This window comes from Phacochoerus africanus, chromosome 15, assembly GCF_016906955.1.
Source record: "Phacochoerus africanus isolate WHEZ1 chromosome 15, ROS_Pafr_v1, whole genome shotgun sequence".
Lineage (NCBI taxonomy): Eukaryota > Metazoa > Chordata > Mammalia > Artiodactyla > Suidae > Phacochoerus > Phacochoerus africanus.
The window spans coordinates 8,092,007-8,114,446 of record NC_062558.1 but is presented as its reverse complement, the minus strand read 5'-3'; the positions used below and the strand labels follow the sequence as shown (position 1 = coordinate 8,114,446).

General features: G+C 45.3%; 1 protein-coding gene across 1 annotated transcript; it reads left to right on the top strand.

Moving 5' to 3' along the window:
• The first annotated feature begins 2,859 nt into the window (after positions 1-2,859).
• Positions 2,860-14,864, top strand: STC1 (stanniocalcin 1). The gene is made up of 4 exons (XM_047761452.1): positions 2,860-3,197; positions 5,221-5,363; positions 6,063-6,274; positions 11,878-14,864. Exons 1-4 carry the CDS (start codon positions 3,080-3,082, stop codon positions 12,146-12,148), a joined length of 744 nt encoding a protein of 247 aa, XP_047617408.1. The 5' UTR covers positions 2,860-3,079; the 3' UTR covers positions 12,149-14,864.
• The last annotated feature ends 7,576 nt before the right edge of the window (positions 14,865-22,440 follow it).

The following is a 22,440-nucleotide window of genomic DNA, read 5'->3' as shown; positions in this document are numbered from 1 at the left end:
TTCCTTTCTACTGCTGCCACCGTTGTCCAGGACCTCATCAACACAGCCTGCTATCACTAACTAGTCTTAAACCACCATTCTTTTCTTCCTCCTGACCGTCATAAGTCCCAGCAAAAGGTCTTCCCCAAATGCTAGTTTCGGCATATTCAACAATTCCTGCGCAAGAACCCTTGACACTCTGTTGCTTGCAAGATAAAATTCAGACTCTGAAATCTGATATTCAAAGTCCTTTATAGTCTCTTACCCCTCCCCCACCAGGAGACGTCACAAAGGGAGCAGACATCCCTCCCCACATTCCCCAAGCTCTTCTATCCTTACTGTATCAAAGTCCAGGACAAGAGACAAGACGTCCTTGAGCTCTGAGGAAGAAACTTTACATTGGGCATATCTACTGAAGCTTCCGCTTCTGCCTTTGACATTCTCAAGTGCACTGAGGCACTAGCTGTGTGCAAACCAATATGGCTTCCCCGCTCTTGGATTCCTTCAGCGGACAGCTTATCTGTCGTCGTGAGAGACGTCACACACCTCGCTAGGAACCTCCAGGCACATGGGAGGAAGTGAGTAAAATAAGGAGGCACAATAAATCCGCATCAGCGGAAACACAAAACACATCCTGACACTTGTGGGACGATCCGTTCTGGTGGGAGCACCGGCGCTGGGGGCACAGAATGTGGATGACTGGCAAGTGAGTCAGCCAGTAGCCCAACACAGGGGAAATCTAACAAGAGGTTTTTTTGCCTTTAACAATAAAAAAAATGGCCAAGGAGGTAGAGAATGCTGAGGAATGGAAATCAAAAGCCTCAGGAGGAATATGTATGCGTCTATTCTCTTGCTCTCCATCTAGACGAAAACGTCAAGCTATTGTGTTCAAGTGCCAGGCATCTACCACTTTGGCCTGAAGAAAGGAAAACCACCTCCGAGATGTCCAGAACACAAACATTTGTAAAAATGAAACACCATGGCTTTTTCCTGAATTCTTAAAAACAGCAGTTCACATCTTTCCTGCCCCGACCCCCCCATGAGGCCTTTCCCACATCTCTAGCCAATGCTGACCGTGGCCGTCTCTTACCAGGCAAACTCCTGACATCCTGAACTTTGAGGAACTAAGACTGGGATTGGCCATCGTCTCAACTTGTCCTCCTTCTCTCTCTCTTCTTTTACCCTCCCCCACTCATCCCCCAGCTCCCAGCCTAGAAACTACTTGAGAAATACCAACATTGTCAGTGCATCTAAATTGAAATGCACTCATTACTGAATGAAAATTTGAAAATCCTCTTTCTTTTCTCTGTCCTTTATGTCCTCTATTCCTTTTTCTAGCAAACGTCATGCTTTCCAAACAACTTTTTTTTTTCTTTTTTTTCAAGGGAACCTGTAATCACTTAACAAGCTTACTCCCCACACACATGTAGAGCTGATTCTTGGCTTGTGGTTAATAGAGTTGGTGCTCTTTCTTCAACCTTTATTTAAAGATTTGAGGATTTAAATGGAAGCCCCTGGCTCGGTTTCCTTGCAAGTTCATCTTGCCCCTGCCTGTATGAATCCCCAGTGGCCCTTTCTCATTTACCTCCCCCAAATGTTTCAAGGTTGTCTTGCTTAATCCCTTCACTTCAACCCGACCCTGAACGACCACCTTTCTGCCTTAAGTCCTTTCCGAGATCATTAGCCTCCTTCACAAGTTAGGGACAAGCCTTGGTGTTGCCTGCAGCCCACTTCCAAGAGAATATGAGCTTCTCTCCTAGGCATGTTTGTGATGCCACTGTAATTTTCTTATTACGTCTAGAGCTTATCAGTCTTCTCTCCTACACATTCTGGTCTTCAACCTCTTCTTCCCCATCCTGCCCGCCCCCTTACCCCCTCCGCCCCAAGAAATGAACTGGTTTACCCAGCAGGTTTAGTCTTGCTCCGGCCAGCTTATTGTTTCAGCGTGGTTATGAAGTGGCTGGGCTTGAATACACAGTTTATTAATTTCCAGGCATTCATGATGTCTCCCCGTTGAGTGTAGTGTGTGCAGATGGGCATGTGTGTGCCTATGGTAACTAATACTCTTGGAGTTTGCGGTCCGGCTGGTAACTAAAGAGATGGAGCCAAGGTTAATTTGTGTTACTAGAGAATCATAGTTTAGGAGGTGTCAGGAATGCTGGGCTCCAACTTTGGCGTTTTACAGATTGGAAAACAGGTAGAGGAAGGTAAAAGGACTTGACCACGGACACAGAGCTAGACAATAGAGGGACTGAGGTCACAGCTCAGAGTTGTCACAGCCCAGTCCTTCAGGGCCTTTGTGCTCATATATGGCCCTTCCCAAGGGCTCATGTACATGAATATTCAGGATGTTCACATACGACTAAAATGCCTCACAGACCTATGAACCTGCTCATGCTGAGAAGACAGGCGGGTACCGAGCATGTAGCTTACAACCCAGAGACTGAGCTGTGGAAATTAGAGTAAAACTGCTATCATGACGTTAAAATACTATCCAGAGGGACCCCACCACTCATCCTGCCAGTGCTGCCCATCCCTCCTATTAGTACATTTTTTAAAGATGGATAGATATCCCAAAGCACCTTGGAGATCATCATATGATTTCCCTTTAGTTCCATCCATACAAGTCATCCCTTAGTTTCATGAAAATAGCTTTTTCATACATTTTTGCACACACCGTCACACACACATGAAACATTGGCAGCAGGTACTTTTAATTTGCTGGAAAATATTTCTAAGAAGTCAAACAGCTTCAGCCCAATGAGCATGCCCTCCGATTGGCTAGCCAGGCCAGTTGCGGGACCTGATTGGTCCCTGATCCTGAAGCCCGATAAGAACGGCTATAAAATCCCTGGGTGCAGCTCTTGGGCCCCCAGTTTGCAAAAGCCAGAGGTGCAAGAAGCAGCGACTGCAGCAGGAGCAGCAGCAGCAGCCGAAGCGCCAGCAGAAGCGGCATCGACAGCAACAAAAAATCCTCATCAAATCCTCACCTAGGCTCTCAGTGTATCCAGATCCACATCTTCACGCAAGCCGGGCGAGGGAAAGAGGAAAGGGGGGGAGGAAAAAAAAACCCAGTAACTTAGCGGAAACTTCTCAGAGAATGCTCCAAAACTCAGCAGTGCTTCTGGTGCTGGTGATCAGTGCTTCTGCAACCCATGAGGCGGAGCAGAATGATTCTGTGAGCCCCAGGAAATCCCGGTTGGCAGGTCAGAACTCAGGTAAGCGGCAAACCCAGGACCGGTTTCTCCCCCAAAGAGCTGTCCTCATTTGCCTCTCGTTTTTTGCAACTGTGTCTGTGACGGCTGATCTTGATAATAAATGTGCTTCATGCCTGATGGCAATAAACTGCCAGTGTAATCCAATAGCCTTAGGAAGTGGAGCTCCTTTGTTTAATAAATTGCATGCAACTAACGAAGAAGCTGGGCGCTCTGCTGAGGGTATTTCATTGCATAAGCCTAGCCTGATTGCCTGAAATCTGGCACGTACCCTCTTGGGGGGGAGGGGGCGGGGGAAAGGCTTGAATGTTGGCATGCTTCAAAGCGCTCTCTATACTTTCCAGAAGCTGAAGCTGATCTTAAGGTGAGACGTGATTTGTCTGATGCTGGCCCTCTTCTTTTACCTTTAAGATCCTGTAACTTGACTTACCGGCCCCTTCAGAGAACACACAGAAAGCTCCCTCTGCAGATTGATTTACAGAACCCTAGCCCTCCAGTCTGACAAATCCAGGGCAGATTCAGAGAAAACCCTACACATCCCACCCCCACCACTGCTCCTTCTGTCCCTCCCTACTCTCTCCAGTTCCATTCAATCCCCATGCAGCCCCGTGGCTATAGAGCCCCTGGAGGGGGCGGGGGGGAAGAGTATTCCTGAAATGTAGCAGCTCTTCCTCCTAGATCAAGGGGGAGGTCTCGATCTAGTCCTGACTCCTGGTGCAGTTAATTGTGCATTATCTTGGCCTCTACAGGAAAAGAGTCCTTAGGGAGCCGGCATTGACACCTCTGCCTTTTGACTTGGCTTGTCCAGCTTGCTCCCCTTCCATCACTGCCCTCTCTGCCCCAACTGTCAGCAAAGATGGGATCGCAGGTGTCCAAATGCTGCAGACGCTGCTCCCCACGGAAGAGCACAGGTCCCCACCGAACGAAGGGCTTTGCTTCACTTCCTTTTGTACTTAGTTGCTATAGAGATGCAGTGATTCACAATTCGAGCTTGCCTAAAACAATAGCAACCCTAATGCATATTAAAACTGCTTAAAGCAAAGTTATAATTTGAACCCTTGGAAATATATAATTAGGGAAATGACTTGTAACATCCCAGAGGCTTGCGGGTGGCTGGAGGGGGAGGGGCCGCCTTAACCGAACCGGGCTTTTGATCTCAGAGGAGAATCCTATGGTATGAAGGCTGCAGATCATTTCTTGCCGAGCTGCCTGCCAGAACACCCCCCTTCTGTAGGAGAGAAATTACTTTTATGGGAGATCTTATCCAGAATTGTAAAAAGCCTCGTGCAAGTTCTTTGCGGTTTTCTTCCAGTCTTGCACAGGGTTGCCTTGGCCTTGTTATTCTACACCTGTGTTTCTCTTCTTAAAAAAAAAATGGCTTTTAATATGAGAGATTATGCATACCTCTAAGCACTGTCCTATAGAGGGGGGTTGGGATGAAACATAAAACATAGGATTTCTTTCTGCCAATAGGGAGGTAAGTTAAAAGCCTGAAATCAGAAGGGTCTCCGAGTGGACTCCTGGCAAATTCTTCTTTGCTATTTGGACTAAAATTCCATCCTTATTACTCTGGAGTGTATTTGTCAGAAGCCAAATGGACTCCCTGGTCCTTCCTCCTCCTAAACTTGACCACCCACCTCTGCCTTCTGCCTGCCCAGAATTTCAGGCTTGAAGCAATGCCCTTTGATTCCACAGACCCGGCGTCCAGCACTGTGCGTGCCACAGACTCCAACCTTGCTTCTCCAGCCACCAAAACTGTATGTGATGGTGAGGACCAGGTGAATGGATCTCCATAGGAACACGCATTCCCTCTCCTCCAGATGCTCTGGTTCTTATAAGCAAAAGGGATTTGCCTGTCCCCTCCCATGCTCACCCTCACCCCGCTCTGAATGGCTCTAGCTCCATCGTAGACTTCTTGAAGAAGTTCTTCTGACCCCTTGTCCTTGAATTTTGCCACCACATCAACTTGACCCCTCCCAGCCGTCCCCACTGTTTGACCCAGATTGGATGGATTTGTCTCTTGCAGTTGAAATGGTTCGCTGCCTCAACAGCGCTCTGCAGGTTGGCTGTGGAGCTTTTGCCTGCCTGGAAAACTCCACCTGTGACACAGATGGGATGTACGACATCTGTAAATCCTTCTTGTACAGCGCTGCTAAATTTGACACTCAGGTAATAAGACCTTGACCCCTGCTCCCATGGGCTGCTTATCTTTAACAGTGTGTCAGACAATTGTTCTCAGGAACCAGTCTTGTAGGGAACCAGCTCTGCCTCTCAGCCTCCCCACTCTAAACAGTCATCGCCAGTGTGTACACACACACACACATACACACACAGACACACACACACACGCGCGGTTTGGGCCAGGAAATAGGTTCTATATAAGCCACTCTCCACCCACTCTAATGCACAATTGTCACACGCAGATACAGGCTGTCATTTAAGGGAAGGGAGACAAGCAGAAAATCTTTGCCTCTTCCACAGGAAATAAAAATGTGCTTCTAACAAAGAAGTTCTTCTCCCCGTATGACCTAGGATGCTAGCTTGTGATTTGAGTTATCACATCTCCATCCCAAACATCCAAAGCCATATTATGGCTATTTTTAGGCTGAAGGGTGGTTGATTATGGACCATCTCTTTTTCTCCTCTCCTTTCTTTTCTATGGAGCTCAATTCTCAAGGTAGTCTGAGCGAGGAGGGACTTTTTTTTTTTTTTATCCCGGTGGCAGCGTCCAATTTGTTCATTGCAAGGACGTGCAGATGGCCTTGAGATAGTGCCAAAGCGAGCCCCTTTAAGTTCCACCTATTGTATGCCCTGCCCTCTCTTGTCAGCTCAAGCTCAAGCTTGTCTTCCTACCCGTTCCCTCGGCAGGGAAAAGCCTTTGTCAAAGAGAGTTTAAAGTGCATCGCCAACGGGGTCACCGCCAAGGTCTTCCTCGCCATTCGGAGATGCTCTACTTTCCAGCGGATGATTGCCGAGGTGCAGGAGGAGTGCTACACCAAGCTGAACGTGTGCAGTGTCGCCAAGCGGAACCCCGAAGCCATCACGGAAGTCGTCCAGCTCCCCAATCACTTCTCCAACAGGTACAAAACGAGTCCACTTTTTAGCAGTGAGGGTGGAGGGGGAAGTGGTTGGCTGGCCGAGCCAGACACAGAAGGGGGGCGGGGGGTTTAAATCGCCACAGTCATGCTCTTATTTTAGCTTGCAGTCCTTCCAGCTTTTGCAGGAAAAAAAATATGTTTGTGATTGGTTGTGACAGCTTCAGCTGCCTGGATTTTTTTGTTTCACTGTTATAGGAAAAGTCTTCTCATGCAGTTAATAGAAAACTTCATCTGCAGCATCCCTGGGTGCCTTTTCATTGTCCCTTTCCTTCCATAAGCCTGAAGGGGATGGGAAAGATTGTGCAAACAAGCTTTTGAGATGCCACATTTGGCTGAAATCACGACTACGCACAGTACAATTGGCCATTATGAAAACCTTGGTCAAATGTCATAATGCAGGCTTTTAAAACTGCATGTATTTACAGTCAGTCCCAAGCTCAATCAGATATGTCACTAGGTAGCCCAGAGCCAGTCATCTCGCTTCAGTGGCACTGCAGTTTCCTTTGGGAAAAGTGAAATGGCTGGACTAGACGGCTCCCATGGTCCCTGCCGGGTCTATTATCCCATCCCTCCAGTCCAAGATTTTCTGGAATGATGTTTGGGTAACTATTTGGATCACATTTTATCTTCATATTTTGAAGTGACCCCAAGCCCCTGAGTTAGTAATATCTGAACATTGAACCTTGCTGGTCTTTGACCTCACTGTCTTTACCAGCCAGGAGTGAACGCCTAATAAATGAGATGGCAGGCATCCTCATTCCATGCCTAGAGGGCTTCCTGGCAAGCCCTGGGCTTCCCTATCTGCAATCAAGTTCAGAGAGGTGCTGATGGCAGGAAGGCATGGCAGGGACCGTGCAGGCAGGTCAAGTTCAGCCTACTCTGATGCCACACAGCCTAAAATGACTCCTAGTCCTGAAGTGCTCTGATTCTTGGGCTCTCCAGCCAAATCTGCACACATGCACAAGGATCAGCCCTTACCTGTTACTCTGACTGCAGGAAAGCCAGCGCAGACTTACCTGATTAATTTCCTGGCCAGGTGCTGCCTCCCTTCCTCAGACGGTGGGCACAGCCTAGTCCTTCTGGGGCTGACCAGTGGGTTAGTTATGTACATAGATGCAGCTGGAAAACAGGAAAAGTCGCTCCTCCTCAGGGAGAGGTTAAGACCTCGGACATTAAACTTTGCCGTTTTCTGATTCACTCTTAACTACAGATCAGAGCTCTTCGGGACCTCATGGCCACTTATAAAAATCGTTTGTTCGGTCTCTGGAAGTGACTCTGTCATGGTCCTAAGCGATGTCCTCAGAACAGGAAAGTCAAATCCAGGGTTTGATTCGTTCATGTCAAATGGCCTGACCCTTTATATTGACCTTGGTCACAGTATTCTCTTAGAAAGGTTCTTATTACAACCAGAGAGGAAAAAACAAAAACAAAAACAAAACTAGCTGATTGAGATTTCTTTTGCTCAAAGGAAAAGAAGTAAAGATTTCTAGGTTTGACAGGGGCTGGGGACCAAGGATATGTTTGTGTGGTAGCTGAGGGCAGGAGTATGTTAGCAAAGCCCTTATTACAAGCTTTGATCTTTAAGGGTCCAGTGACAATTCTTGATCTATAATGTAGTAACCAATTTTGAGGCAATACTAATGTTTCTAATTCAAATCTTCCATTATGAAAGGAGAGGTCTTACAGAAAGGGTAATACAGGAGTTCCCTCTGGTGGCTCAGTGGGTTAAGAACCTGACTAGTATTCATGAGGATGCAGGTTTGATCCCTGGCCTCACTCAGTGGGTTAAGGATCCAGCGTTGCCATGAGCTATGGTGTAGGTCAAAGACATGGCTCAGATCTGGTGTTGCTGTGGCTGTGGCATAGGCCCACAGCAGCTCCGATTAGACCCCTGGCCTGGGAACCTCCAGATGCTGCACATGTAGCCCTAAAAAAAACAACACAAATAAATAAACAAAAATTTCTTAAAAAAGAAAGGCTAATACAGATCTGGACTGGGACCCTATCTAAGAAGAGGCTAGTAATAGGAATTTTTAATCAGGTTATTATTCCCTTATATAAATGCCTTATTTTTACCACCTTTAGAAAATGGTCCCAAAGAGTCTGGTCATCTCTCTCTATCATCTTAGAGGAATCATCCTTACTAGGGAAGTGGGGGGAAGAAAAAAACCAGCCATCTCTTGAAGACCAGAATCTTCCATGTAACTCTTACGTTTCTCCAATTATTTCACTTCTCCTAGCTAGTATTATTCCTGCTCAGGACTGTAGAGATTTCCGGTTCCATGCTGGGCTTGATTTGCTCTATTTAAGCTCCTCACTCTCGTGCAACATCCTGCTTTCCCAGCCTCTGCCCCACCATAGATACAGGCTAAGTTGTGCCAATTGGCACAGAATTGCGAAAGGAAGTAGTTACAGGTTCATTCCACCTTCCTGTGACTTATCGGGCATGAGATTTGGGCCTGGGAGAGTCCAAAAGCCTGTGACCGGACCAGGAGCCAGAACAGGGAAATTTTCCAGGAGAGAAATGCACTTAAAAGAGCAAGGAGAGCTGCATTGTCCCCCGGGCTGAATTTGCAAACGACACTTTCAGCCATGAGGGAAGCAGGCAAAATCGATCAGGCAGGCTGGGCAGCTTGAGGTTCGGCAAGAAATTCGACCAGTCCAGATCCAGAGTGGGAAAACTGACGAAGCTTCCAGCTCTCTAGGGCATGGATAGGGAACAGGAAACAGAAGCATAATATTGATCAAGGGAAACAAAGGACTATTTATAAACCTTCACACAGAACGTTCCTAGGCAGTATGTGTGTATTTGGGTAAGCATGGCTGAAACAGTAGCTATGGAGAATATCTGATCTTATTCTTTACCAAGAAAAACGGCAGCCATGGAATTTTCAAAGAGGGGAAGAAAGAAACATGCTTGAAAAGAGCCTTCTTGGCAGGATGATCAGAACCCTTGGCCCACCAAGTCTCTGCAGGACATCCCACCCCCATCCCCGTAAAGATGAATCTTCTTAAATATTTGTAACTGTTCCTGCAAAGGAAGGGCCTGAAGCAGAGCTGCCCTATTTTGTGTTAAATTGAGGAGGAATGTATGGGTCAAACCCCAGAAACAGAATGCCATCCCTGGAAATGACCATAAAGATTATCTAAACTGACTACCTCATTTTACCAATTAAAGGACAGAGACCCAGAGAGGGGAGTGACCTGCTGAAGGTCACACAGCTAGTGAATGACAGAGTTGAGCCTAGAATTCACATGGCCCTGAGCCAAGCCATTTGATTTCCACTTCAAAGATGGCAGCCAGTAAAACCTGCAGCCATTCAAAAAAGGAATACCAAGCAGAATTGAATAAACATGCCCCCTGGTGACCAACAATTAAATCTGTGTACATTCTCTCCTCAAAGAGAAGGCGCATCTCACCAGTAGCTACAGTAACATCAAGACTTGGTACAAGAAGGTGATCAAGAAATATGTAACAATTGCCAAGTCAGCTTTTGCCGGAGACGCACTGCCTTCAGTAATCTCATTGAGTGGCTTAGAGATAGGAAAGGTTGTCCCATTAGCTCACACAGCCCCTAGGTCAATGCCATATTCCAGCCCTTCATGGAGCGGCATGGGATTAACCTCTGGCTGGCTCGGGCAAATGGTGTAGGTCTAGGCCACATGATGATGGAGGAGCTATTACTGGAACCATGGATATTTTCTATTCAGGGGGCTCTCTTAGCCTACCCTTGTTGAGTTAACAAGCTCCATCAGAGAAGCTGAGGGTAGATGAGGGGTGGGAGGGGAGTCACCAAGAACAGTCAGGCAAAGGTCCTCCTCAAGAAGCACCAAGAACAGGTGGGCTGTTGGGGGCCAGCAGAGAGAGCAACAGTAAAGGCAGATGTTCTCAGAGATGGAGAGTAGATGCTTTGACATAGTGGGACCAGAGGAACATGTCTGGCCTTAAAGAGGCGAGGCGAGTGTATCGAATCTTCGTCTCCTTACTGAGGTTACACTTCTTCCTCCAGCCCAGAGCGCTCCATGTTGACCTGAGGGAAGGTCATCTTCTCCAGCTGTTCACATCATTTGGTGCGAACAGCTCTTTCTAGAAGTGGAAGGGTTAACTTCTACATTATCAAGTCTTTTTTGGGAGGCAGGAAGGTGAGGGGTCACCTGATTCTCTAGGATCTAATCACCCTGTGAAACAGACAGAGATCCAGGGGACTCACATCCTGGCAGAGCCCAGGAGATGCTAAGGGACCTGTGGGGCTGTGTGGACGTCTGAAGCTGTTGCTACCGTGTAATTGATTCTCAGTCTTTCCAAAACCACTTTTCCCCTCATTTCCCCATCCAAGTGAGATCTGCTTTGCCTCATGTGCTTTATACTTCCAAAGGGTTAGACAAATGTGTCTCTGGGCAGGGGAGTCCCAGTTTTAACAACAGATGGTTAGACTCCTCCCTCATGACCAGGCTCTATTGGAGACCCAGACACAGCATTTCTCCCGCCGTCCCAGCTCCGTTCTGCTCCCTCCCAGAACGGGGATGGCTTTGCTTCAGTACCCATGTTCCTCTCTATTTACTGGACATCCTTGAAAGGACCTCTCTGGGGGGTTAAGTTATTCTGGAAAGATGTTTGATCCTGTGCTCTGTGAGGTGAGTTAAAAATAAACAGGTTTCTTTTCATGGAAGATCTTGTGGCCCGGCCGTCCATGGGCTCCTCCAAAGAAAGGGTCTCTCCACATAAATACTGCGAATCACTGTCATCAGGAGAGTCCCTAATTAGTAAACACGGAGCTAATAGGTTTTGACAACTGCCATCACAAAATGGAGCAAATGCCTCCCAACTCAAAATGGTAAATACCCAAACTGTCTTCCCAAAGAATAGGGCAAGTAATCTATATGCATTAGATATTAGACAGTTTCATCCTTTCTGAGCCGAAACATTTAGCTGCAGTGTTGGGGATGCTTAAAGAGCTTGCGCCGAGGAGTTCCCACTGTGGCTCAGCAGGCTAAGAATCTGACTAGCGTCCATGAGGATGCGGGTGCAATTCCTGGCCTTGCTCAGTGGGTTAAGGATCCAGCTTTGCCACAAGCTATGGCATAGGTCGCAGATGCAGCTCAGATCAGGTGTTGCTGTGGCTGTGGCGTAGGCCAGCAGCTGCAGCTCCAATTCCACCCCTAGCTCCGGAACTTCCATATGCTGCAGGTGTGGCCCTAAAATTAAAAAAAAAAAAAAGAAGAAGAAGAACGTGCACTGAAGATGAAGGTAATTTCTACCAAACACAAGGTTTTTCTTGTAAAACTCACCAGAAGGCCTACCGATAACTTTTCTTTTGGGAACCCTGATGTGTTGGAGAGAACTCTACTTTGAAAGTTCCATTTATCTTCAGTGGCCACAAAAGAAATGAACAGATCGACAGTTAGTGGGCACTGTGGCCCTAAGACACAGGCACATGAGGAAATAATACAAAGAATACGCACCCGTAGCCTGCCTTCAACAGGGGGTCCGTCCGGTCTGGAAAACAAAACCGCCAAGACGAAGGCCTGGATCTTGCCGTGCTCTCACTGAGTGCCCCTCGTCTGTGTTCCCTTTCCCAATGCAGATACTATAACAGACTTGTTCGCAGCCTGCTGGAATGTGACGAAGACACGGTCAGCACCATCAGAGACAGCCTGATGGAGAAAATTGGGCCCAACATGGCCAGCCTCTTCCACATCCTGCAGACGGATCACTGTGCCCACACGCACCCGCGGGCTGACTTCAACAGAAAACGTGCCAACGAGCCGCAGAAGCTGAAAGTCCTCCTCAGGAACCTCCGAGGTGAGGTGGCCTCCCCCGCCCACATCAAACGCACCTCCCACGAGAGTGCGTAACCGGGGGCGAGGTGTTCACAGCCTCACCAAACTACTATCATTTTAAGGGTGTTCACGCACCACGTTTGAGTGTACTGTGCCTGGTTTGTTTTTGGGGGGTTTTGTTTTTTTTTGTTTTTTTAAGTAGTTCCTATTTTCTATTCCCCTTAAAGAAAATTGCATGAAACTAGGCTTCTGTAATCAGTCTCTCAACAGTCTGCGATGGCGGCATTCCCACAGACAGAACGTGTGTGATCCTTCTGCCTCTCCTCCGGAGAAAGTAGCCTCTTTTATCACTTCCCTCTACCGTGTCTTTTCCCAGCACCCCTCCAACTACTCTCAAACACAAAACATCCATGTAATTTCCCCAGACGTTGTAATTTGAAGATGTGGAGCCCTTTCGAATGGTTGCCCCAGTAGAGTTAGCTGATAAGAAGCAACTTAATTTAAATGCATGTCTTAAACGCTCATAAAGATGTTAAATGGAATTCGTGTTATGAATCTGTGCTGGCCATGGACGAATATGAATGTCATATTTGAATTCTTGATCTCTCATGAGCTAGTGTCTTATGGTCTTGATCCTCCCATGTCTAATTTCCTTCCCAACCCATTTACCAAATTGCTCAAGCCTGGCTCTCCAGCCAGACGTTGAGCCTGCATCTTCTTGCATCTAATGAAAAACAGAAAGCTAACATCTCTATGTACTGTAACTGCTCAGAGCTTTAAAAGTATCTTTAACAATTGTCTTAAAACCAGAGAATCTTAAGGTCTAACTGTGGAATATAAATAGGTGAAAACTAATGTACTGTACATAAATTCCAGAGGACTCTGCTTAAACAAAGCAGTATATAATAACTTTATTGCATATAGATTTAGTTTTGTAACTTAGCTTTATTTTTCTTTTCCTGGGAATGGAATAACTATCTCACTTCCAGATATCCACATAAATGCTCCTTGTGGCCTTTTTTATAACTAAGGGGGTAGAAGTAGTTTTACTTAACATCAAAACTTAAGATGGGCCTGTATGAGATAGGAAAAACCAACAGGTTTATCTGAAGGACCCCAGGCAAGATGTTAATCTCCTAGCCCACCTCAACCCAGAGGCTACTCTTGACTTAGACCTCTCCTGAAACAGCTCTGTCACATCCAACTGAGAATTACAGGAACCAAAAAGAGCATCCCTTTGGGCTTGGACCACTTAGAGTGTGATAAGGCCTGCTATACCTTGGGAAGTGGCAGTTCTTGACTCGCCACCTCTCATCAGTGCCTGGTACTCTGGCCACCTGATGATGGGGTGGGAGGCGTTCCATTAACTCAATCAGGAATGAGTCAATCAGCCTTTGGGTCTTTCGTTCAGGGGACTTAGGGCCGAGGGGGTATAAATAACCCTGGGCTGTCCAGCCTTAATAGACTCCTCTTACATTTTTGTCCTGTAGCACGCTGCCTGCCAAAGTAGTCCTGGCAGCTGGGCCATCTCTGTAGGATTGCAAAAAAAGAAAAAAGAAAAAAAATTTTTTAAAAATAAGAAAGAAAGAGGGAAAAAAAAAAGAGCTGGCGGTTTGATCATTTCTGCCGTGATGTTTACAAGATGGCGACCACCAAAGCCAAACGATTAACCTATCTATGAACAGTAGTTTCTCAGGGTCACTGTCCTTGAACCCAACAGTCCCTTAGGAGCGTCACTGCCCACCAAAGGTCAATGTCGAGAGAGGAAGAGGGAGGAGGAGTAGGACTGAAAAGGCCACTCCAAACTCGCTTAGGTAGAAACCATTGGTGCTTGACTCTCACTAGGCTAAACTCAAGATTTGACCAAATCGGTCCTGGTGGGAGGAGGGAGGGCACATCTCCAGAAAAAAAAAAAAGAAAAAAAAAAAAAGAAAAAAAAATGAAAAGCAATACAACTTTACCACAAAGCCTTTAAAACCAGTAACGTGCTGCTCAAGGACCGAGAGCAAATGCAGCAGACCCAGCAGCAGCACAAGCGTTGCTGCCTTTGTCCCCACACAGCCTCTAAGCGTGCTGACATCAGATTGTGAAGAGCATTTTATACTCAGAACTGTCCCATCCCCAGGTCCCCAAACCTATGGACACTGCCTTAGCCTCTTGGAAATCAGGTAGACCATACTCTAAGTTGACTCTCTCTCTCCCTCCCTCGCCCATTCCTTCCCCCCCAGGCAAGGCTGGCTTCTCCAAACCAGAAAAGCTACTAAAGTTTGTGTGTTGTGTCCATTTCGCCAACCCACTAAGCCAGGACCCCAATGCGACAAGTAGTTCATGAGTTATTTCTAGCAAAATTTTCTCTTTCTTCAGTCTAGTAGATTCTCTCTCTCTCTTTTTTCTTTTCTTTCTTTTTTTTTTTTTTTTTTGCTGTGACCTTTTCGAACCGTGGTACCCCGCCTTTTCTCCCCACAATAATATTTATATATGTATCTATAATACATATATCTACACATATGGAAAGAAGCAGTTCTCACCATGTTGCTAGTTTTTTGCATCTCTTTCCCCCCCCCACCCTGCTCCCTCCAACTTCCCCCCTCAAATTTCCAAAGCTTCGTCTTGTGTTTGCTGCACAGAGTGATTCGGGGGCTGACCTAGACCAGTTTGCATGATTCTTCTCTTGTGATTTGGTTGCACTTTAGACATTTTTGTGCCATTATATTTGCATTATGTATTTATAATTTAAATGATATTTAGGTTTTTGGCTGAGTACTGGAATAAACAGTGAGCATATCTGGTATATGTCATTATTTATTGTTAAATTACATTTTTAAGTTCCATGTGCATATAAAGGTTATGAAACATATCATGGTAATGACAGATGCAAGTTATTTTATTTGCTTATTTTTATAATTAAAGATGCCATAGCATAATATGAAGCCTTTGGTGAATTCCTTCTAAGGTAAAAAATAATAATAAAAATAAAGTGTTACGTTTTATTGGGTTTTTTTCTTTCCCCAATGTCTTTCATTGTTATTCTTTAAAAACTTCTTGAAAGAGACTTTCTGAACATGAAGTTAATGGCTGATTCATTTCTTTAAAGTCACTCATTAGGTGCCAATATGTACATGAATGGAGCTTAAGTCAACATTCTCCATATTTCCTTATAACTGTTTAGTGGTTCCCATTACTCTCAGGGTAAAACTGCAACCCATACTCCTTACAACCCTAGAGGAAGCTGGACGGTTTGGCAGTGCCCAGCTCTCCGGCCTTAAGACTCGCCATTCCTTCTGTTCGGTGAACTTGAAGCTCCATCCATGATGGAGTTCTGGGAAGGACTGGACACCGTCTCCCTTCCAGGCCTTTACTTACGCTAATCTCACTTTCTAGAAGACACTGCCCACCACCCTTTGTCTAAGGGGGAAGCACCACAGCTTGTTCACCAGTGTGTTCCTAGCACTGCAAAAGCACCCAGCTCCCAAGATACCCCTCAATACATTAAATGAATGATGTAGAAAGAGTTGGAAGATGGAGTTCCCATCATGGCTCAGTGGTTAACGAATCCGACTAGGAACCATGAAGTTGTGGGTTCGATCCCTAGCCTTGCTCCGTGGATTAAGGATCTGGCATTTCCGTGAGCTGTGGTGTAGGTCGAAGACACAGCTCAGATCCCATGTTGCTGTAGCTCTGGCGTCGGCCAGCAGCTACGGCTCCAATTAGACCCCTGGCGTGGGAACCTCCATATGCCACAGGAGCAGCCCTAGAAAAGCCAAAAAGCCAAAAAAGAAAAAAAAAAAAAAAGAAAGAGTTGGAAGGACAATCCAATCAATGTGGCCAGGGAGGTTAGAACCCTCTGTGGGGAGGAGGATCCAACTCCAGGGTCAGGAATTTGAATTCTGGTTCTGCCATTTAACTGCATGATGACAAACAAGTCACTTAACCTCAGAATGTATCCGTTTCCTCCTCCGTAATATGAGGATGGTGATAACGATCTATAGGGCTATTAGAAGGAGATAAAATAAGTGAAGTGCTTACAACGTGGTCAATACCCTGGATGTAATAAGTGTAGCTGTTGTCATCACGAGTAGAGAACAACAGGTGGGGGCTCCCCATCTAGGAAAAATGGGGAAAGAGTCATGGCAGAATGACATTTACCTGCATGTGGGAAGGATGGTTACAAGATCAGTCACAGAAAATTGGGGATTTGTGTAGCATAGCTGTTTCAAGGAGAGGTCTTATATAGGTTTTTTTTTAATTAGCGGATTTTCTCCATATTTGAATTTCAAGTGGGAACTTGTTTCTCAATACCATTCCTTTCTAGCTCTAATTTGCATTTTTCCAAGTTCAGATATACAGAAGACAGCTAGCAAATACAACATGAATTGTCTCTCCGAGGCCAAAAATGTATTGCATTTGCTTTTCTCTGACCTGGCCAAGGAGAAAAGAATACCTGTATTTCATTGTGATCCTTTATCCTTAATCTTCTTCTAGCAATATCTATGTAAGCAGGGAAGTTGTATACATACCATACTATAGTGCAGTGATTAAGAACTTAGACTAGGGATTTCCAAGAACTGAATTTAAATGCTAGTTCCCCAACAACCCCTGTGGCCTTGGGCCAAGTATCTGACATCTTACCACTTTAGTTTTTTCCATCTATGAAGATATCCCAAGAAATCAAGATAAACAACAGGTCCTACCACCTAGAGCAATCATGAGCATTCAGTGAGTTATACATGAAACATTTAAACAATGTCTACCACATAGCAAATGCCCCCCAAATGGTATTTATTCATATTCAACAAACATAACTATGACCATTTATGAATATTATCACCATCATTTAGGTTCTCTCATCCCCAACATGAGTCTGGGGTACATTTTGGATGAAGTTTCTTGCTCTTTTTTCCCTCTGTAGATCACAAAACATGATTATTTAATCAAGAATTTATGAGTCCAGATAATAAAATATTGCAACCTACTGAAAATGGCAAATGGCAATATATGAATGCCTGCATCCCATCACCAAGCTTAAGAAATAAAATAGCACAGGGAGTTCCCGTCGTGGCACAGTGGTTAACGAATCCGACTGGGAACCATGAGGTTGCGGGTTCGGTCCCTGCCCTTGCTCAGTGGGTTAAGGATCCGGCGTTGCCGTGAGCTGTGGTGTAGGTTGCAGACGCGGCTCGGATCCCGCGTTGCTGTGGCTCTGGCGTAGGCCGGTGGCTACATCTCCGATTAGACCCATAGCCTGGGAACCTCCATATGCCGCGGGAGCGGCCCAAGAAATAACTAAAAAAAAAAAAAAAGAAAAAGAAATAAAATAGCACAGATATAATAGTCTGTGGCACATGCCTCCCTGAACCCACTCATGCATTGATAGCCAGTGACAAAAATGTTTCAAAAGGCCATGGCTTAAAAGGACAGAATTTCTCAAATTATTGTAATATCCTTTTTTACATTTCAAAGTGGGGATAAAAAGATCACGGGATGATTGGTGTACCTGTGGCACGAAAGAAGGAAAAAGCTCAGGTCATCCTTCCTGTGGGTCCTACGTAAATGCCATAGGAGCTATCAACGGAGCTTCTGATTTACTGTGCCCACAAGTCACCCAGAATCTCATTAAAATGGTTCGGCACCTCTGGGTGAGGCCCAAGAGTCTGCATTTCTAACACGCTTCCAGGTGATGCTGTTACCGAAACTGCTACTGCACGGAGGATAATTCAGGTAGCAAAGTCCCAGCTGTTCTGACATAAGTGAATCTGTTCCTCACTCCCAGAGAACCCCACACAGCCACTGCAAGGGTGTTACTAAACAGCAAGCATGGTCCTTTCACTTTTTTGCTTCAGTAGCTGGAGGACTCTGCCTAGAGGACAAAAGTCAAGCATCTTGACTCCAAATTTAAGCTCCAAAAAGACTGGGTCCTTCTTTCCAGGAGGACGCACCCTAGATTTTAATGCTAATTTCCCATTCTTCCTCCAAAGACATCATGACCTTTCTTGCCTTCTTAATTTCACATATTGGCCTTGTACCTATCATTCCTGCTAACGAATATTCTTCTCCCCAAACTCGTTTTCATTCACCAAAGCCCATATTTGCTTCCTGGCACACCCCAGCTTGAAGCAAATTGCACTGAAGGCTGCTTGCAAGGAGAGGAGACGTAGTCATCTTGGTATTCCCGGTGCTTAACACAAACCTGGCGTGCACTAAGCATTTGTGAGTGGAGAAAGGAAGGAAGGAAGGAAGTCTTTTGACCACCACCAACCAATCCATGACTCTTCCTCCACAAGGATGCTGAGGCCTTAGCAGCAATAGGCAGGTAGGCTGGGGAGTGGAGGGCAGAGTGCCATGATGAGCAAAGAAACTAATTCCGATTGCCATTTGTCTATCCTTAAGTCGGTTGCAACAACACCACATAGCTATATTTCTTTCCAGCCCTAGCCTTGATAAAAAGTATACATTTGCTGTCACTTTCTCCTGGTAACCTGAGCAACAGAAGACTCATCCACAGACATGTTCCGATATTTGCTAGGTCTGTGCAAGGAATCATACTGGAGAGCTGGAACACTGAAGGAAAACGACCATCTGCAAGTCAAGCGACATCACATGTTCTTTGTAGCCTTAGTTATTTGTCCTGTGGTTATTTTTATAATACCCTTCAGTTCACTAATTCTTCTCTATGCTCAAGCTCTACCATAAACTGCTGTCCCCATGGTCCTTTGATTTTTTTACCCCAAGGAAGAACTTGAGGACCAGAGTGAGATATTAGCTAAGCCCACCCCACTGCTCTACTATAAAATCTGAAGGGCAATGCACATCACTCTATTGTGAAAATAACTAAAGCCTCGTTATTGAATAAATGTCATCTGAGGACCTATGTGCTATTCGACACTGAACCCGGAGATAGCATGCAACAGGTTAAGCTGAGTACTCACTAATTCAGACCCTTGCTTGCCAGTGAAATGTATCTCTGCTCCCCACACTGCACTGAGGGATTTGTGGCTTTAGTTGAGGATAGAATGTTGTTCTCAACTCTAGCACAATTCAGGCACACTGCAGGTGCACTCTGCTGTAGGAAAACCAGATACGGTATATGTCCCACGAGGGACAGTCGGTGTTTCCAACATTTGGTCAAAATCTTGGAACCAATTCCAATGACAGCCTGCTCACCTGTCTTGGGATTTCTTGGAAGCACAATCATTCCAGACCGTGGCTCATTCTTTCCATGCTGGCCTGAGCGCCTTTCCTCCTCATCCCCTTTCCCTCAGGAGACTGCTAGGACTAATCACATGGAAACCATGAAGCTTGTGAATCACTTCATGCCTTAGAGCCTGGGTCTTTCAAAGACGCCACTCAAGATCTAAACCTCTCTGTCATCTCGCATCCTCCTAACCACACGTTTTCATATTGCTTCATGTCCCTCCTCCCTGAGTCAACCTCCCACTGTTACCCTCCTTGCAGACGCTGCCCATTCCAGGGTGAATACAGTCTGCTGTATCGTCACCCTCTCTTTTAACATCCCCTCTGGTTTCTTGTCTTAACTGAAACCTGGTTCCTCAAAGAACATTGTTGCTTGCAATCTTCCCAAAAGGTTGCTTATTCTTCCAAATCCCAAGGTTGGAGATTGGTGTCTGTGTGTCTGTCTCCCAAAACTGCTTCAGAATATGACTCTGACACTGTGCTATGAAACATCTGACCAACTGAGGCTTAGGCTGCTATGGTCTAAATGTTTATGTTCCCTTCCCCCCAAAATTGGTATGCTGAAATCCTACCTCCTAAGGTAATGGTATTAGGAGGTATAGTCTTTGAGAGGTGCTTAAGTCATAAGGGTGGAGCCTTCATGAGTAGGATTAGTGTCCTTATAAAAGAGACCTGATAGAGCTTCCTTGCCTGTTTCGTCATGTGAGAACACAGTGAGAAGGTGCCCATCTAGGAACTAGGAAGTAATGTCTCACCAGATAGCAAAGCTTCCAGGGCCTTGACCTTGGATCTCTGGCATCTGAAACTGTGGGAAATAAGTTTCTATTGCGTATAAGCCACCTAGTGTGTGGTATACTGTTAGAGCAGCCCCACCTGACTGTACCACTTTCCTCCTCTCTTTATCTTCCAGACCAAAATTACCTTGGCCTCATATTGACAAGAATTGCCTCTCTCATTTATTGATGATGTTGGTAACAGGCTCATAATTTTCCTTTTCATTCTCAAGTCACCTCATCAGTCTGGAAAAAATGCAATATTCATGAGAATGCTTCATCCAGGGCTTCATCCTTCCTCAGCTCCATCCATGCCCACACTCTGGAATCAAAATGTACACTATGATTGATGGATTGCTCGGATGGATTACATAGTTTACTCAGATTGGTCATTGTCCATGTCAGATCAGTTACATATGCTGAATGCCACCCTTTTCTGAAAATGGTATAATTCTGAAAACTTACATCCAAAATATGCCCCTCTGACTGCAACATCTCTCCCTTACAGCTCTCCTACTCGTTTATTTGCATGACATCAGTTCTTTAACCTTACCCCAACCTCCACGTCCTTGACCCAAAGACATGCTCCTGCTCTTTCAATGCCCTTCCTAGCATCATCCTCTCCCTGTCCGGCCTTGAACCCACAGTTAATTTCACTTCAACCATGCAATTTCATTGCCCTAAAATAGCTTGCCCCATCAATCTTCTGTCATACTCAACCGGAAAAATCCCAACCCTGAAGTCTACCTTCTCACCTAGAGAAAAAAAAAATCATAAAGCCCTGTGCAAATGCAATATCACTTAAAATTATTGGCTTCCAGCTCAATAGGACTCTTAGTGCTACCTGGGCATCTTCTTATCCATCCCTGTTTGGCTCCCCTTTCCACTCTCCATAGCAACAATTAAAACCTCCAATCCATTCCAACATCCTACCCAGCTACACCTCTTCTAACACCCAGCAGAAAATATTGCTTCCTGCTGCATAGACAACATAGAAGCCATCACATGCAAAATCCCTCAATCCCCCACCACCATACCCATCTACACCTAGCCTATTTACTTTTCCAGCCACAAAAGGTGCGGAATCTCCCTCCCTGTCTCAGAGGAATGAATGCCCAAGTTTTAGATGCCAACCATCCCCCTCATTTCAGGGGTCCCTGTCTCCCCTACATCAGCAGCCTCTCCTTCTCTGCTTCCTCTCAGAGCCATCTTGTCTTTCAGCTACCACCCTGTTGTTCTCATCTTCCTACAATCAATCTTTTAAAAAGAGAGGTCTGCATTCATTTTCTTCATTTCCTCCATGGCTATTCACTCTTTAACTCTTTAGAATCTGGCCTCCACTTCCACTGAAATGACTCTCAACTATGTGAAAATTCCTCCGGTTGCGAAATCAAAAATTATTATTTTCGTGATTGATTAATTGATAACTCTTGGCACTGATAAACATACTGTCCTCCCCGAAAGGCCTTCCATAAAAATGTGTTTTCTTTCTCTAATTGCTCGTCTCTTCTTTTCATCCCTTAAATATTGGAATTCCTCAGCTGTCTGTCCTGAATGCTCTTTTCTTCTCATTCTACATATTCTTCTTTGAAACTACCATCTACTTCCATATTTCAATTCATGCTTATGTGTTGATAACTTGAAAGTCTGTATTTCTCTCAAAAAGTCTATTCCAACATGTATTCAACAAGATACGTCCACTTTGATATATGATAGCCACCAAGAATATAACAGATCCACAACTGGATTCTCCAAACACCTTTATCCTCAAAGACACTTGTTCCTTTTCTGTGTTTCCAAACTTATTGAATGGCATTTCCAACCACCCAAAAATAGACGTACCATCTTTGATTCCTTTCTCCTTATCCCATTCAGCAAATAACAACCATTGATTTTCTCCTTGGTTATCGCTCTAATCTGCCCACTTATCCCCATTCACATTGCCAATATCTTCATTTAAGTCCCATTCTCAAAAGCCTCCTAAACGCTCTCTGAGACTCCAATAATGCCCTGCCTTTGTCCCCAAATCCATTTCCTACTTGAGACCCAGAAGACACTTTCCAGAGAGTAAATCTGATGCCATCACTGCATTGCTTGAAAATCCTCAATGGCGATTCTAAAACATCAGGAAAAGTTGCATGCTGCTTAGTTAACAGTATATGATGTTATATAATCTGGCCGCTTGTTGCTTTTCAGTCTCATCTCTTGCTCACCAATTCAAGCCCTCTCCTACTTCTCTCAGTGTGACTCTAGCCATGCCTGTGACCTCTGCACTTCCATGCATTAACCTTACTCTCCCTGACTTTTGTTAATACTATCATATCAACAATACAATAATATTTTGTTAGTACTAGTCCATCACACACATACACACATATAGACACACAGACACACAGACACACA